This window comes from Ambystoma mexicanum, chromosome 10 (genome assembly GCF_040938575.1).
Source record: "Ambystoma mexicanum isolate Mex_15411 chromosome 10, UKY_AmexF1_1, whole genome shotgun sequence".
Classification (NCBI taxonomy): Eukaryota; Metazoa; Chordata; class Amphibia; order Caudata; family Ambystomatidae; genus Ambystoma; species Ambystoma mexicanum.
In genome coordinates this window covers 722,905,883-722,919,353 of record NC_090932.1, presented here as the reverse complement: position 1 = coordinate 722,919,353, position 13,471 = coordinate 722,905,883, and the positions used below count along the sequence as shown (strand labels likewise).

The following is a 13,471-nucleotide window of genomic DNA, read 5'->3' as shown; positions in this document are numbered from 1 at the left end:
GAGTGCTCGGGAGATACACTGTAACCCTTTCTCACTGTCCTGGAAATAGCATACAATAGCAAGCTAATTTGAATGGATGGTGGCATTGGCAATACCTTAATTACTTTTTAGTCATGTGACTTGTAGGCTGACAAAACAGCCTCAGCAATGTACAGGAGGGTTGCCATTCGGCTAGAATGGTGGCTCCTTCTTCTATCGCCTTTTTAAGTATGCTTGTTGTTTCTTGGGTCCTACTCTGCCGTCCTAGTTGGAGGAGGTCCTGGTTGAAGTTTTGTCGTAGGCGGGAACCCTTTGTGTTTCCTGCTAAGGCTCCAGAGTGTACGTGAAAGCAGGAAGTCAGGGAGGAGTCCAAAGCTCTGCAGCCCTTTGTTTTCCAGTGTTCCTGAAAGGAACCAGTTCCTGCTGTGGAGCTAGTTGTCCTGATTGGACAGCCAGCTGCCCCTTTCCTTAAACTGCAGGGAGAGCTTTAGAAGTTGTGCTTGGGTTCCTGATAAATACTCTGATTCTGGAAGCTGCTGACAAGTCAACCACTGGAACCAAATGCAAAGAGGAAGATGAAGAAAAGACATCTGTAACTGATTCCAGTTACCGGAGAGCCTGCTGCATAACCATAGCCTGTTTTAATCCTTCCTTCCAATCGACCGGGGGGGGGTCTTCAAGACAATGACTCCTTACAAGAGGCTGGTACAACCCACTAGAATCAAGAAGATCTGCATTTTGAGCCATCTCTCAATGAGCTGCAAACTTGCTGGGCTGCAAACCACCAATACCCAGGGACCTCAAGCCAGTGTGCAGTACATGGTCTTCAAAGGTCCCATTCATGCTGAAACTTTGGTGGACTCCTGCTGGACCTCCAGAGACATGATTTAAATCCTTGACGTAACCTCATCAGAGTGGAGGACAAGACTAATGAAGAGAATCCGACCGACAATGTTCGTTCATCATTAGGTACTTGTAAAAGGGCGCCCAAATTGCTGAGCCATTAGAAGCCTTGAAGAATCCTTTTATTGTAAGTCTTTGCTGTTGACTGCTATTGCCAGTTCCCATCCAGTGTTGGTTTATTCAGTCACCAGAACAAGAATCCAAGCAGCGGGTCCTGTGCTGCTGCCTCAGGAAGACGACCATCTTCAAGCTCTTTTTCTTTGCTGAGGTACTGTGTTGGCTTGGGTAATAGTTACCTTAAGACTTGTGTCAATCCTGTTCGTCTGAGTGGGTGATTTGTGTATTTGGGAGTTCGCCCATACCCTTTGCCCAGGCCTAAAACAGGAAGCATTTAGGGAGCCTTATGTGATGTTATTGAACACTTTTCACTAACTCTGAACCTGATACCTACTTTTTTGATAAAATATTCTCTGGAACTCTGACATTCCTGCATTTGAACCCTTTCATGGCTTGCTTACTGCTGGCTCCTAGACCACCATGGTCCCTCTTCCGCTACTGAGAACACTTATGCCCTAGAATAGGGAAGGACTTTAAACGATAAGGCTTCAGTCTTGAAATTAGAACAAGTGTTGAAAGTACCTACCTGTAAATTGCTAGTGTGTAACTTTGAATCCTGAACAGAATAAGTTGCAAAGTGTCCTCAAGTTAATACTTACCTTTAAGTTGCTTGTTGCTCCTTTAAAAAATGTAGAAGTTATTTTACTAGCTTTGAATTGTGTTTCACTCTTCTAAGAAGTAATGGAGTTGGTAGTGTTTTATCATTTCTAAAGTGAATGAGTGTAAAAGCTTACTAATAGGGTCTTACTGACATTGAACAGCTGTGTGCTCTTCTAAAAGTGTATGATAGGATCTTGCTTCCCCTGATCTGCTATAGTGCATTTCTAAAATGGTCTAAAATGGTCTTTGAGCTCTTACGTGTCTTAGAGTTGAATTCAGCCTCTCTGAAAGGTATATAGGTCCTTACTTTCCTTGAACTGCTGATTGCCTTTCTTAAAAGTATGTTAGAGTTCTTACTTACCTTAGAATGGTATCCCACACCTCTAAAAGGTATCCTTGGTTAGACTGTCTGTTCCTTTATTAGCAATAGTGTAATAGTTTATACCAATATGTTATACTGACTTTAAATAGATGCTGCTCTTCTAAAACTGTAACATTTAGTTATGCATCCCCATGAATTGCTTTCAGATCTCAAATAATCTCACCAGCACCCTGGCGAGTCAATGAATAACATTGCGTGCCTCGCATACACATGTATGCCTCATCCGCAAACCAGCAACTGGCAACAAATACCTTAATGGGTCTCCTCAAACATGCCACTACAATCTGCCTTTCGGTTCACATCACGCCCCGGGGCACTTGCTAGACTAATTCCAGACACTTGCCCCTTCACAAGGGATATATGTGTGTACCTGATATGTTTCATAGCAATACAGCATACAATGGTCGCTGAGGGGCTTCATCAAAATCTTTTCTGGTATCCCACCGACTCAAGGTCGCTCACCCAACCAATGGATTACATAACGCAACAGGACCACTGCCATAATGGAATCTCCTCAATACCAATTCTATCTGATTGGTCTAATTAGATTCCTGACTGACAGATCCAACTGACTACCTACAGAAGTTGTGCTCTGCAACCACACTCACTGAGTAATACACTCTGCTTTTTAGATTTGTAAACTCAGTCTTTCATGTCCCCAGAGCTCATCATTGCACTTGGCATTGGGCCCAGATGGGTGATATATTTCACACTAACTAATCAATTATCCTCTCTTTCTTTCTTCTCGCCCCCATGTGTTCATTATAGTGTTTATACTCGATTCCATTAATTACTGATCGATTTTCAATGACTTGTTATGTTTGGATGATGCCAACAATTGTAATATCTCCCATACGATGTCCATATGCAAACTTGTATATTATGATCTTGGAGAATACTTGATACACTTTTCTTGGTTAATGGGTCTTTTTGTTCTGATCCTGGTGATCCGCCTTGATGGTCGTGCAGCTATAAACTACCTCCGTCCCCAAGTACCGCTCGAGCAGGTAAAGAATACTGCCCTTGCAATCTTTGAGGCCACAGGTGATGAGTGGCGTCGTCAATCGGATACCCGGAACACCGGAAGGACCCCTGAGTGCTGTAAGGCAAAGGTTAGGTTCAGGTATACTATGAACAATAATGGCAGTGCAAGCAAACAAGGAACAAAAATGGCACAGCTTACCCTGGGGATGATAGGACAGGTAGTAAGCCTGAACAGACAACGAGGGAAGACCGACAGCAGGCTGGGATGTACAGTACTTCCTCCAACTCACACCGATAGCCAGAGCGTGACCAGATAGCAAGTCCATCCAAGGTCCAGGTGGTGAACCCCAAATGACTCAGAAGACAAAACGTGATCGCCAGGAGCGTGGGTAGAAGTTCGCCAAAACAGAAGGGTAATCCAGAGCAATTCCAGGGCCAGAAAAAGGGTGGTCAAGAGTTCCAAGGGTCCAGAAGATGCGTCGAAACAAGAAGGGGAATCCAAGACAAGTCCAAGTAGCGGTCCGTGGTCGAGTTCCAAAGAGTTACAAGAAGAACGAGGGTAATGCCGAACAGGTCTCTGGTGGAAACAGCTGTGAAGCACTGAGTGTTTCCTCTCAGCTCTATTTGAATGAAAGGTAGATCACGTGACAGGGCACGTGACCGCACAGAGGCGTCACGTGATGGACGGACGCCATCAGTGATTGGTGTTCGTCCGATGTGGACGCCAGCGTCGGCTACAGGCGATCCCGTGACCAGTCACGTGATCGTCTGAGCGAGACGCGATCAGGTTCCCCCGTGCGTGGAAACTGGAGCCGCCGACGCCGGAGCCGTCGGGCATGTACGAGACGCCATGGCAAGCGCCAGCACGGAAATGGGCGGAAAGAGGAGGATCTGCCCCCTCGGACATCCCGCCTGCCGTGTCTTCCCCGTTGGTGTGGGTGGTGGGTATGGGAACGAATGGTGCCTGGTGAGTGACGGGAGGAGGGCAGGACCGGGGACGTGACACTTTTAAACTTTGGAAACACAGAATTCGGGTGAACAACTCTTTCACATATTATCTTCACCTTAGCCCTGATAATGACCCAGGAGGATCGAAACATGTGTCGGCTACAAGAATAAATATAGCTTGTGTAAAACCAACCAGATCCGTGTTTTGTTGTGATCACAGGCATCTTATTCTGAAATAGACACTTATCCAGCACCCATGTAGAATCGTTGTGGTACATACCTCAATAGATGTATGTCACTTCTGTGACTCACTGGTCTCCATTCTTCTCACCTCACCAGTAGCCCCTGTCCAATTGTGCATCCTGTGCACACTATTAATCTGGAGATGGCTAGATACAATGGGTCTATGTGATATTGTGCTGCATTCTGAAGGCCACACACCCAAAATACTGATTTAGTCCCCGTCACCTCCTACCATGCTGGTGTTTTTTTCAGAAATGGGGGGATTCACCCATAAACCCCCTTAACCTTCCCCGCTTTCTCACTTCCCCACCCCAGCATTCCACCCCAACCCCAGCCACAGACACACTGATTCAGACACACAAACACACTCACATTTACCCACTTCCTGCCCCCTCCCCCATCATGAACACTCCACCTCCACTCCCAGAGACAGAAATAGGGTGACACACACAAACAGAGGCTCACATATACACTCACACTCGCACTCACAATCACACACACATACACACATAAACCGAAAATACTTACCTTGGATGCTGGGAACTTCCCTCGTCCGGCTCCGCTGTATCTGTCAGACCCTGCGCGCACTCGTGTGCGTTTCGGGGCATAACTGTTTGATTTAGAAAGATTTCTATGAGCGGTCTCAGAGCGGTCTTTCTAAATCAATTTTTGTTATTGTCCCCTTTTCAAAAAAAGAAATGTTCACTCCATACCAATACAAGAGCGTGCCTTAATAGATAATATTACGGTGGCCATTGTTTTTAAGCTGTTTAAAGATGAGCTCTGTTTTTCGAAGGAATTGCTCTTGTGTCAGATAAGGGCTTAACCTCAGAGCGCTGCCTTCCTTGCAGATCAGCCCAACCCCAGGATTTCTAGTATAAATAGAGCCGATGAGTGGGGTTGCTATGTAGCAGAAGGCAGTTGCTGCTGAAAGCAGGACGATGGCGCGCCTTGTCCTCCTCTGCTTGACTTCCCTTGCTCTTGCTGCCTCTGCCACTAGACGCTTCGATGGGTAACACCGATCATGCATCGTTATATATATACATGGTTTGCATTCATCGCTAATACGAGTTACAGTATATGTTGATCTGTTTGCAGAGAGAAAGTGTTTCGTGTAAACGTGCAGACTGATAAGGACGCGGAAGTCTTAAGGAACTTGTCTAGTGTTGTAATGGTAAGCACATACTCCTTAACACACTACTACATGGCTCTCCTCGTTAACATGTTGCCACAACAGGAAGTACTTTCTGGGCAGTAACTGCACTTTTACAAATGATCCTATGATCATGTCCAATAATTATTTTGGACGGTTTTAGCTAATACGGTACTATTTTGGACATGTGTTTGTAGTTTCTGTTAACATTTTAGTTGTAACATGAATTGCTTTTTGAATTGTACAATTACTATTTCCATCATTATTATTGATCATATCATTGATATAGTGTAGATGTATTTTTTGTAAATTATACTGGGCAGGTGGAAGTTTTATAAACCAATAATTTTCTAAACCTTATAAACTTGGTAATGAAGGTGAACAATAATATTTTTATTTTACAGTTCTAATGTCCTCGCTTGATAACATAATTTTTTTTTGTTATGCGTTGTGTTCTTTTAACACAGAACGGGAAAGACAAAAAATAGCCTCCACTCCATATTGTGAATATGATTAAAGGATGGGATATATAGCATGGAGATGCGTGTAAGATAAGCAGGCCCCTTCTTTGATATATAAGGCTATTGCAAGTCACCAATGAGTTCATTTAACACAAAGGGGAACGTGGTCACAAGCTTCGGGATTACCACCAAACTCATTTACTATTACCGCCACTCTGTCCCATGCATTTACCGCAGGATTGCGAGAGGGGTGACAGCAGTGCAAGTCCCATTTTTCATGGAGAGTTCATCGGATTTACAGTGAGCAGTAATTCTACTGAAATCAATGCATTGATTTTTTTGGGAACAGAATTGGACATTTTTTTGGAAGGTGAATTCTCTACTTCATGCAAAAAAACAAGGGATGCATCAAAAGTGGCCACATTTCTGTTGCCACCAAAAGAAGTGTCATTGATGGATGGAATTAGCGCCACTTTTTTTAGAGCAGCATCGAACTTGTAACGAGGACTATTATGCTTTCTCTCTCTCTTCTTCTCAGAGCCTGCATATTAGCTATTTTGCCTGCCACTTCATTCTATTATGCTTTCTCTCTCTCTTCTTCTCAGAGCCTGCATATTAGCTCTTTTGCCTGCCACTTCATTCTATTATGCTTTCTCTCTCTCTTCTTCTCAGAGCCTGCATATTAGCTCTTTTGCCTGCCACTTCATTCTATTATGCTTTCTCTCTCTCTTCTTCTCAGAGCCTGCATATTAGCTCTTTTGCCTGCCACTTCATTCTATTATGCTTTCTCTCTCTCTTCTTCTCAGAGCCTGCATATTAGCTCTTTTGCCTGCCACTTCATTCTATTATGCTTTCTCTCTCTCTTCTTCTCAGAGCCTGCATATTAGCTCTTTTGCCTGCCACTTCATTCTATTATGCTTTCTCTCTCTCTTCTTCTCAGAGCCTGCATATTAGCTCTTTTGCCTGCCACTTCATTCTATTATGCTTTCTCTCTCTCTTCTTCTCAGAGCCTGCATATTAGCTCTTTTGCCTGCCACTTCATTCTATTATGCTTTCTCTCTCTCTTCTTCTCAGAGCCTGCATATTATCTCTTTTGCCTGCCACTTCATTCTATTATGCTTTCTCTCTCTCTTTTTCTCAGAGCCTGCATATTAGTTCTTTTGCCTGCCACTTCATTCTATTATGCTTTCTCTCTCTCTTCTTCGCACAGCCTGCATATTAGCTCTTTTGCCTGCCACTTCATTCTATTATGCTTTCTCTCTCTCTTCTTCTCAGAGCCTGCATATTAGCTCTTTTGCCTGCCACTTCATTCTATTATGCTTTCTCTCTCTCTTCTTCTCAGAGCCTGCATATTATCTCTTTTGCCTGCCACTTCATTCTATTATGCTTTCTCTCTCTCTTCTTCTCAGAGCCTGCATATTAGTTCTTTTGCCTGCCACTTCATTCTATTATGCTTTCTCTCTCTCTTCTTCGCACAGCCTGCATATTAGCTCTTTTGCCTGCCACTTCATTCTATTATGCTTTCTCTCTCTCTTCTTCTCAGAGCCTGCATATTAGCTCTTTTGCCTGCCACTTCATTCTATTATGCTTTCTCTCTCTCTTCTTCTCAGAGCCTGCATATTAGCTCTTTTGCCTGCCACTTCATTCTATTATGCTTTCTCTCTCTCTTCTTCTCAGAGCCTGCATATTAGCTCTTTTGCCTGCCACTTCATTCTATTATGCTTTCTCTCTCTCTTCTTCTCAGAGCCTGCATATTAGCTCTTTTGCCTGCCACTTCATTCTATTATGCTTTTTCTCTCTCTTCTTCTCAGAGCCTGCATATTAGCTCTTTTGCCTGCCACTTCATTCTATTATGCTTTCTCTCTCTCTTCTTCTCAGAGCCTGCATATTAGTTCTTTTGCCTGCCACTTCATTCTATTATGCTTTCTCTCTCTCTTCTTCTCAGAGCCTGCATATTAGCTCTTTTGCCTGCCACTTCATTCTATTATGCTTTCTCTCTCTCTTCTTCTCAGAGCCTGCATATTAGCTCTTTTGCCTGCCACTTCATTCTATTATGCTTTCTCTCTCTCTTCTTCTCAGAGCCTGCATATTAGCTCTTTTGCCTGCCACTTCATTCTATTATGCTTTCTCTCTCTCTTCTTCTCAGAGCCTGCATATTAGCTCTTTTGCCTGCCACTTCATTCTATTATGCTTTCTCTCTCTCTTCTTCTCAGAGCCTGCATATTAGCTCTTTTGCCTGCCACTTCATTCTATTATGCTTTCTCTCTCTCTTCTTCTCAGAGCCTGCATATTAGCTCTTTTGCCTGCCACTTCATTCTATTATGCTTTTTCTCTCTCTTCTTCTCAGAGCCTGCATATTAGCTCTTTTGCCTGCCACTTCATTCTATTATGCTTTCTCTCTCTCTTCTTCTCAGAGCCTGCATATTAGCTCTTTTGCCTGCCACTTCATTCTATTATGCTTTCTCTCTCTCTTCTTCTCAGAGCCTGCATATTAGCTCTTTTGCCTGCCACTTCATTCTATTATGCTTTCTCTCTCTCTTCTTCTCAGAGCCTGCATATTAGCTCTTTTGCCTGCCACTTCATTCTATTATGCTTTCTCTCTCTCTTCTTCTCAGAGCCTGCATATTAGCTCTTTTGCCTGCCACTTCATTCTATTATGCTTTCTCTCTCTCTTCTTCTCAGAGCCTGCATATTAGCTCTTTTGCCTGCCACTTCATTCTATTATGCTTTCTCTCTCTCTTCTTCTCAGAGCCTGCATATTAGCTCTTTTGCCTGCCACTTCATTCTATTATGCTTTCTCTCTCTCTTCTTCTCAGAGCCTGCATATTAGCTCTTTTGCCTGCCACTTCATTCTATTATGCTTTCTCTCTCTCTTCTTCTCAGAGCCTGCATATTAGCTCTTTTGCCTGCCACTTCATTCTTTTATGCTTTCTCTCTCTCCTTCTCAGAGCCTGCATATTAGCTCTTTTGCCTGCCACTTCATTCTATTATGCTTTAACTTATTCCCTTTTCCCACTTCTAGTTTCCTTTCTCTATCAAAACGTTGTGCGTCACAGACATTCGCGCTCCATTTCTGTTCCCCTCGTGTTTGCTTTCTCTACTTTAACCTGCATGTTATCTACCCCTTCATCATTTTCTTTCCTTTCATTTGTCTTTTTAGGCAAATGAAAGGAAAGAAGATGACATCTTTCACGTTCCTTTCATTTTCCTTGACCACTTTCCTCTCGCTTATTTCTACCTCTGTTCTTCTGTCCGCAGGCACCATTTCCCTAATCACTTTGGTCTCCCCCGTCTGTCTTCTGTTTGCAAAGCCCCTGCCCAGCCCCCGTAATAGCCTGCTCCTGGGCAAGCAAACAGCGCAAGGTCAAGCACTAGCGCGAACAAACGTTCCCGCCACAGCACCTCTACATGCAAGTAAATACGGACAATGAGAATCCTGTAGTATATCAATATTCTGAACATGTTCATCATGCAATAAACTCTCCTATATTCATTGTATGTGAGGGTCATCCCCCTCTTGCTGTCCCAATCCCTCCCCATAAGACTGTGTTAATGTATATGACCTTGCATATAATTTACTAGAGTAAGGCACCCAAGCCTGTATCTACCCAGTCAGCCAGACGTGGTTATGTATAGCACTTCTTGTCCAAATTCTTCTCTTGAGGCAAATTATATGCAAATACAGAGAGAGCATTCAGCTGTTTGCTGCCAGAGATCTGCTGAAAATGTTTGGGTAGTTAGTTTACCTTAGTAGGGTGCTAAGATGGCTAGTAGTGGGGTTTGACTAGTGCTTGTCAGAAGAGCTTATTGCACTGTAAACTCATTTTACTTTGCAATCACTTATGAAGATAAAGGAAGATTCATGGCTTTGAAACAGAAGTGTATTCTGAATTCCCTCAGTCTTGCTCTATCGCATCCATGGCTGAGAGTGCATTTTTCCTTGTCTAGTGACGTAGATATAAAGATCTGTAAGTACAATATGTCTGGGTAAAAGCAGCCCGGTTCTTGTGTTTTCAGAACGAGGAGTCGCGTGCCCAGGTGTGGAAAGAGGCTGAGTTCCTTTGCAAGGGCTCCCAATTCTCAAATGAGTTGCAATGTCCTTATAGCATATGGGGTTCGTTTTCCACAGGGTGTGGACTAAAATGAATGCGCAAAATGGATGGGTAAACATTGTACAGCGAATTTTTATAAACTGAGTAATTTGAAGGCAGGAACCTATTACTTTTACACTTGAACATAACCGGTTCCCCGGCGCCAAATTTCTGTCATTTGTACTGAGGGGTGCAAAAGGTGTCATTCAATCCTCTATGCTAACTTTTGACCTTCACATTTGCACTCCGCAGTGCAAAGCGAGTAAACACTGCCTGGGATGACAGACAGCGTTTACTTTTCATTGTGAGCGCCGCTTGCTATGCTTGCATGGAAAGCGGTTCTCACAATTTCAATTAAACCCTCTATTTCGGGCATATAGCCTTCTCCAAGGGCGATATGATCAATGTGATCAATGTAGGTTTTCTAAGACATAAGTGATATGCATCAACTAGAATCAATAATTCCAGTATATATATCTATATATCTATAGATATATATATATCATTGAGACAGCAAACACCCCTTCATTGTTATGGTTGAGTTTACTCTACCATAAGAAGTTCAGCGTATAACTTTGGTGCAATTTGATGAGAATGCATTAAACTATTTCGCCAAATAATATTTATTTGTAACTTTTCTGCCAATCCATCAACAGGGGCATAGTTGGAACAATCGGAAAGATGTATTCTCTCTTTCAGCTACATCACAAAATGTTGAACAGATTTGAACCAAACTTGCAGTTGAGGATAGAGTTTCTTCCAACTAAAAATCCATTTGATTTTGGTGAAAACCTATCCATATATAATCGACCAATCTGGAACAGAAGGTTTATAGGTATTTTAGCAATTGGTTCTGCAGACTCTGATCCTGGTCCACAGAGTCAGAAATTACATGTCTGTCAGGGAACCTTATTGGTTACTGCCAAGATCAAATGTTTGATTTTGGCAGCCAACTTGGGTTCGGAGATCCAAGCCTTGGGAATTTCATGACACCAGGGATGGGTAGGGCATACCCCAGAATAATGGAAAATGTCCCTTCAGTTAAAGGGTAACAAAAGGTGCCTCTGGGGTCTCTAGACCTCAGTGAAGGTCCCCATGCACCAGGGGTCATGAGTACTCATTCTCATCATATCAAACCTCTTAGAAAAATGCTCACCATCTCTATTGCTGCTAGATCCAAGTGCAGGACCTGAATAACAGGAGAGGGCAGCTGTGAGAGAGCGACCATCCACCATTTCACGCTACCAGTGTCTATGCGCCAGAACCAGGGACCTGCGCAAAGAGACAGAGGCAATGAGGAGCCTTAGTACCCTTCACAGCAAGTCAAGGAGGCCTTTGGCTATGAATGCTACTTAGATGTCATTACACCTAGTTATGCTTGGTCACTTCTTTATGATTTGAGAGGGGGACCCTGCAAGTGGCCTATTTTACGACAAACTGCAACAACACAAATCATACTGAATGTTTGGCCTGCAGGGCCCCATGCAAGACTGTCCTCCATATTGTGTAGTTCTGCCCGAGATACAGCGACTTCAGAGCCAAGTATTTAATACCAATTTTGGAAAGGTATTCAAAGAGCAACCTTCTATTTTAACTGGCCAAATACCTCTTAAGGGCGTGGCTGAGAAGGACGAGTGTGCTACGTAGCAGAGGGGAAACCTGTCCATGAGTGTATTACCAGCAGACTTGTAATGATTCTGTGTACAATTAACCTTGTGACCGAAGTGGTTTTGGTCTTTTAACTGTGTGTGATAATTATTTGGTTTTATGTTTATTTTATTATTTTATGAATATGCTTTGATGGCACTATTGGTGAGAATAAAGCTTATACAACAACAAAAGGAGAGAGAGGGAAGAGGAACCTTAGCCTGCACAGCTGTGAAAACTAGGTGCACAGCTTCCCAGCATTGGCAGTGGCAACCACAGGCCCACGGCTAACTCAGCGGCAGCTAGTGATTGTTTTTAATTGGAGGGGTGTGAATATATTTTCCACAAATATGCCAGAGTACCGAACCATAGAGAGGGAGGCTGAAACAACTATGGGTGATTCGGGTTGGTTCTTAACCCCAAGAACATTTTTTGAACAATGGGTTAAAATGTTGCATTATACAGCAAAATTTTTGTTAAAATAATTGGGTCAGTGGACAGGGGCCTTTCCCAATGTATTTTCATGATGCCTTTGACCACAAAATATGCCAGTATGAAAGCAGTTTTACGCTGGCTGTGTCCATACATTTCCATGCTGGCTGCACCAATATATGTTTCTGTTCCAATACAAGAACATAATCATATTTGTTTTGCATATAAAACCAGTAATAATACTATAAGAAAACATGTCCACGTAACTCTGCCAATATGACATTATCCACAGATAAGAACAAACTCCTGTTAGCTTTGCCATTTAAATGTCATGCCACAATAAGAAAATATGTCCAAACTGGCTGAACCAATTTCAGCCACTCTAGAAACGTAATGACATTCATCATATTTGCTTTTGCCTTGATGGCCAGTAACAAATGGCATGCTATAGTAAGAAAGTATTGCCATACTGGCTACACCAAAATGTGCTAGTCTAGCCACATAAAGATACTTATCATCCTTACTTTATCAGAGGTGCCCAGTGCAAAATGCCATGCCACAGTAAGAAATGACTAGACTGATTGCACCAAATGCCAGTCTAGCCACGTAATAACACTTATCATGCTTACTTTATTATAGATAACCATTAAAATGCCATGCCATGGTATCCACTCCCTTACCCCCACCACATTCAGTGCCAAAGCCCTGTAGCACTAACACAAGCGCACACCCACATACATTCACAACATTAATTTGCTCATTCACACACAGCATTCACTCACTGTTTCACACGCACTCTCTCACTACACGTGCACCCAAACTCATACATAATACATTAAAGTGAACCTTATCATGAACACCTGGTGTGGACACTAAGCTTCTCTGCCAGCACATCCCAAAAGCCCTCTGACTCGCAGGCAGCTTGAAGAGAAACCAGGAAGCAAACAGTACTTCCTGGCTCTTGCACATGCATGCACGTGCCAGAGCACTCCAGTGTCAACACCCCAGGCCGCCTGAATGTGCAAGGAGGTGCAATAGCACCACCAGTCAGAGGTGCAGTTCCACAGCCTGCATCCCCATTGGACCAAGCAAATTGGGAAAGCAAAACGCCCCCGGCCTTGCATAGTCCATTGGATATGCTTGCTGAGGAACAAACATTGTCAAAGGGAAGCTATGTTTCTTTTGACAGATCAAGCCAGTTCAGGCACGCTACTGCAGCTGATGCAAGCATCAGAGGAAGCACTCACTCTATCCACTGGACTGGCACAGATTCTCGATAATAGGCGACAGTACTGGCAAGTCAGGATCCGTCGCCCATTGTGTATTACCCAAAATGTCTAGAGACTGAAACCAGTGTCGCAGACCCACACCGAGACTGACTCACCTTGGGGAGCCAAGAGCAAGTTCCCCTAACATGAACATGGACATTGCACATCCTGTTCCACCATCAACTTTATGTGGCAGCTCTGCGCAAGCAAAGTGGGCATCGCTGAACTGGGTACTTACATACTTTTCTGCGTGGCACACCTCC

The 13,471-nt window shown here is 43.4% G+C and overlaps 1 protein-coding gene across 1 annotated transcript in view; it reads left to right on the top strand.

Moving 5' to 3' along the window:
* The first annotated feature begins 5,078 nt into the window (after positions 1–5,078).
* Positions 5,079–13,471, top strand: part of LOC138491675 (mast cell carboxypeptidase A-like) — a 165,198-nt gene continuing 156,805 nt past the window's right edge. The window contains exons 1-2 of the mRNA XM_069618317.1: positions 5,079–5,168; positions 5,255–5,330. Coding sequence (XP_069474418.1) covers positions 5,098–5,168; positions 5,255–5,330 — 147 coding nt within the window. The 5' untranslated portion in view covers positions 5,079–5,097. The remainder of the gene's footprint in view (positions 5,169–5,254; positions 5,331–13,471) is intronic.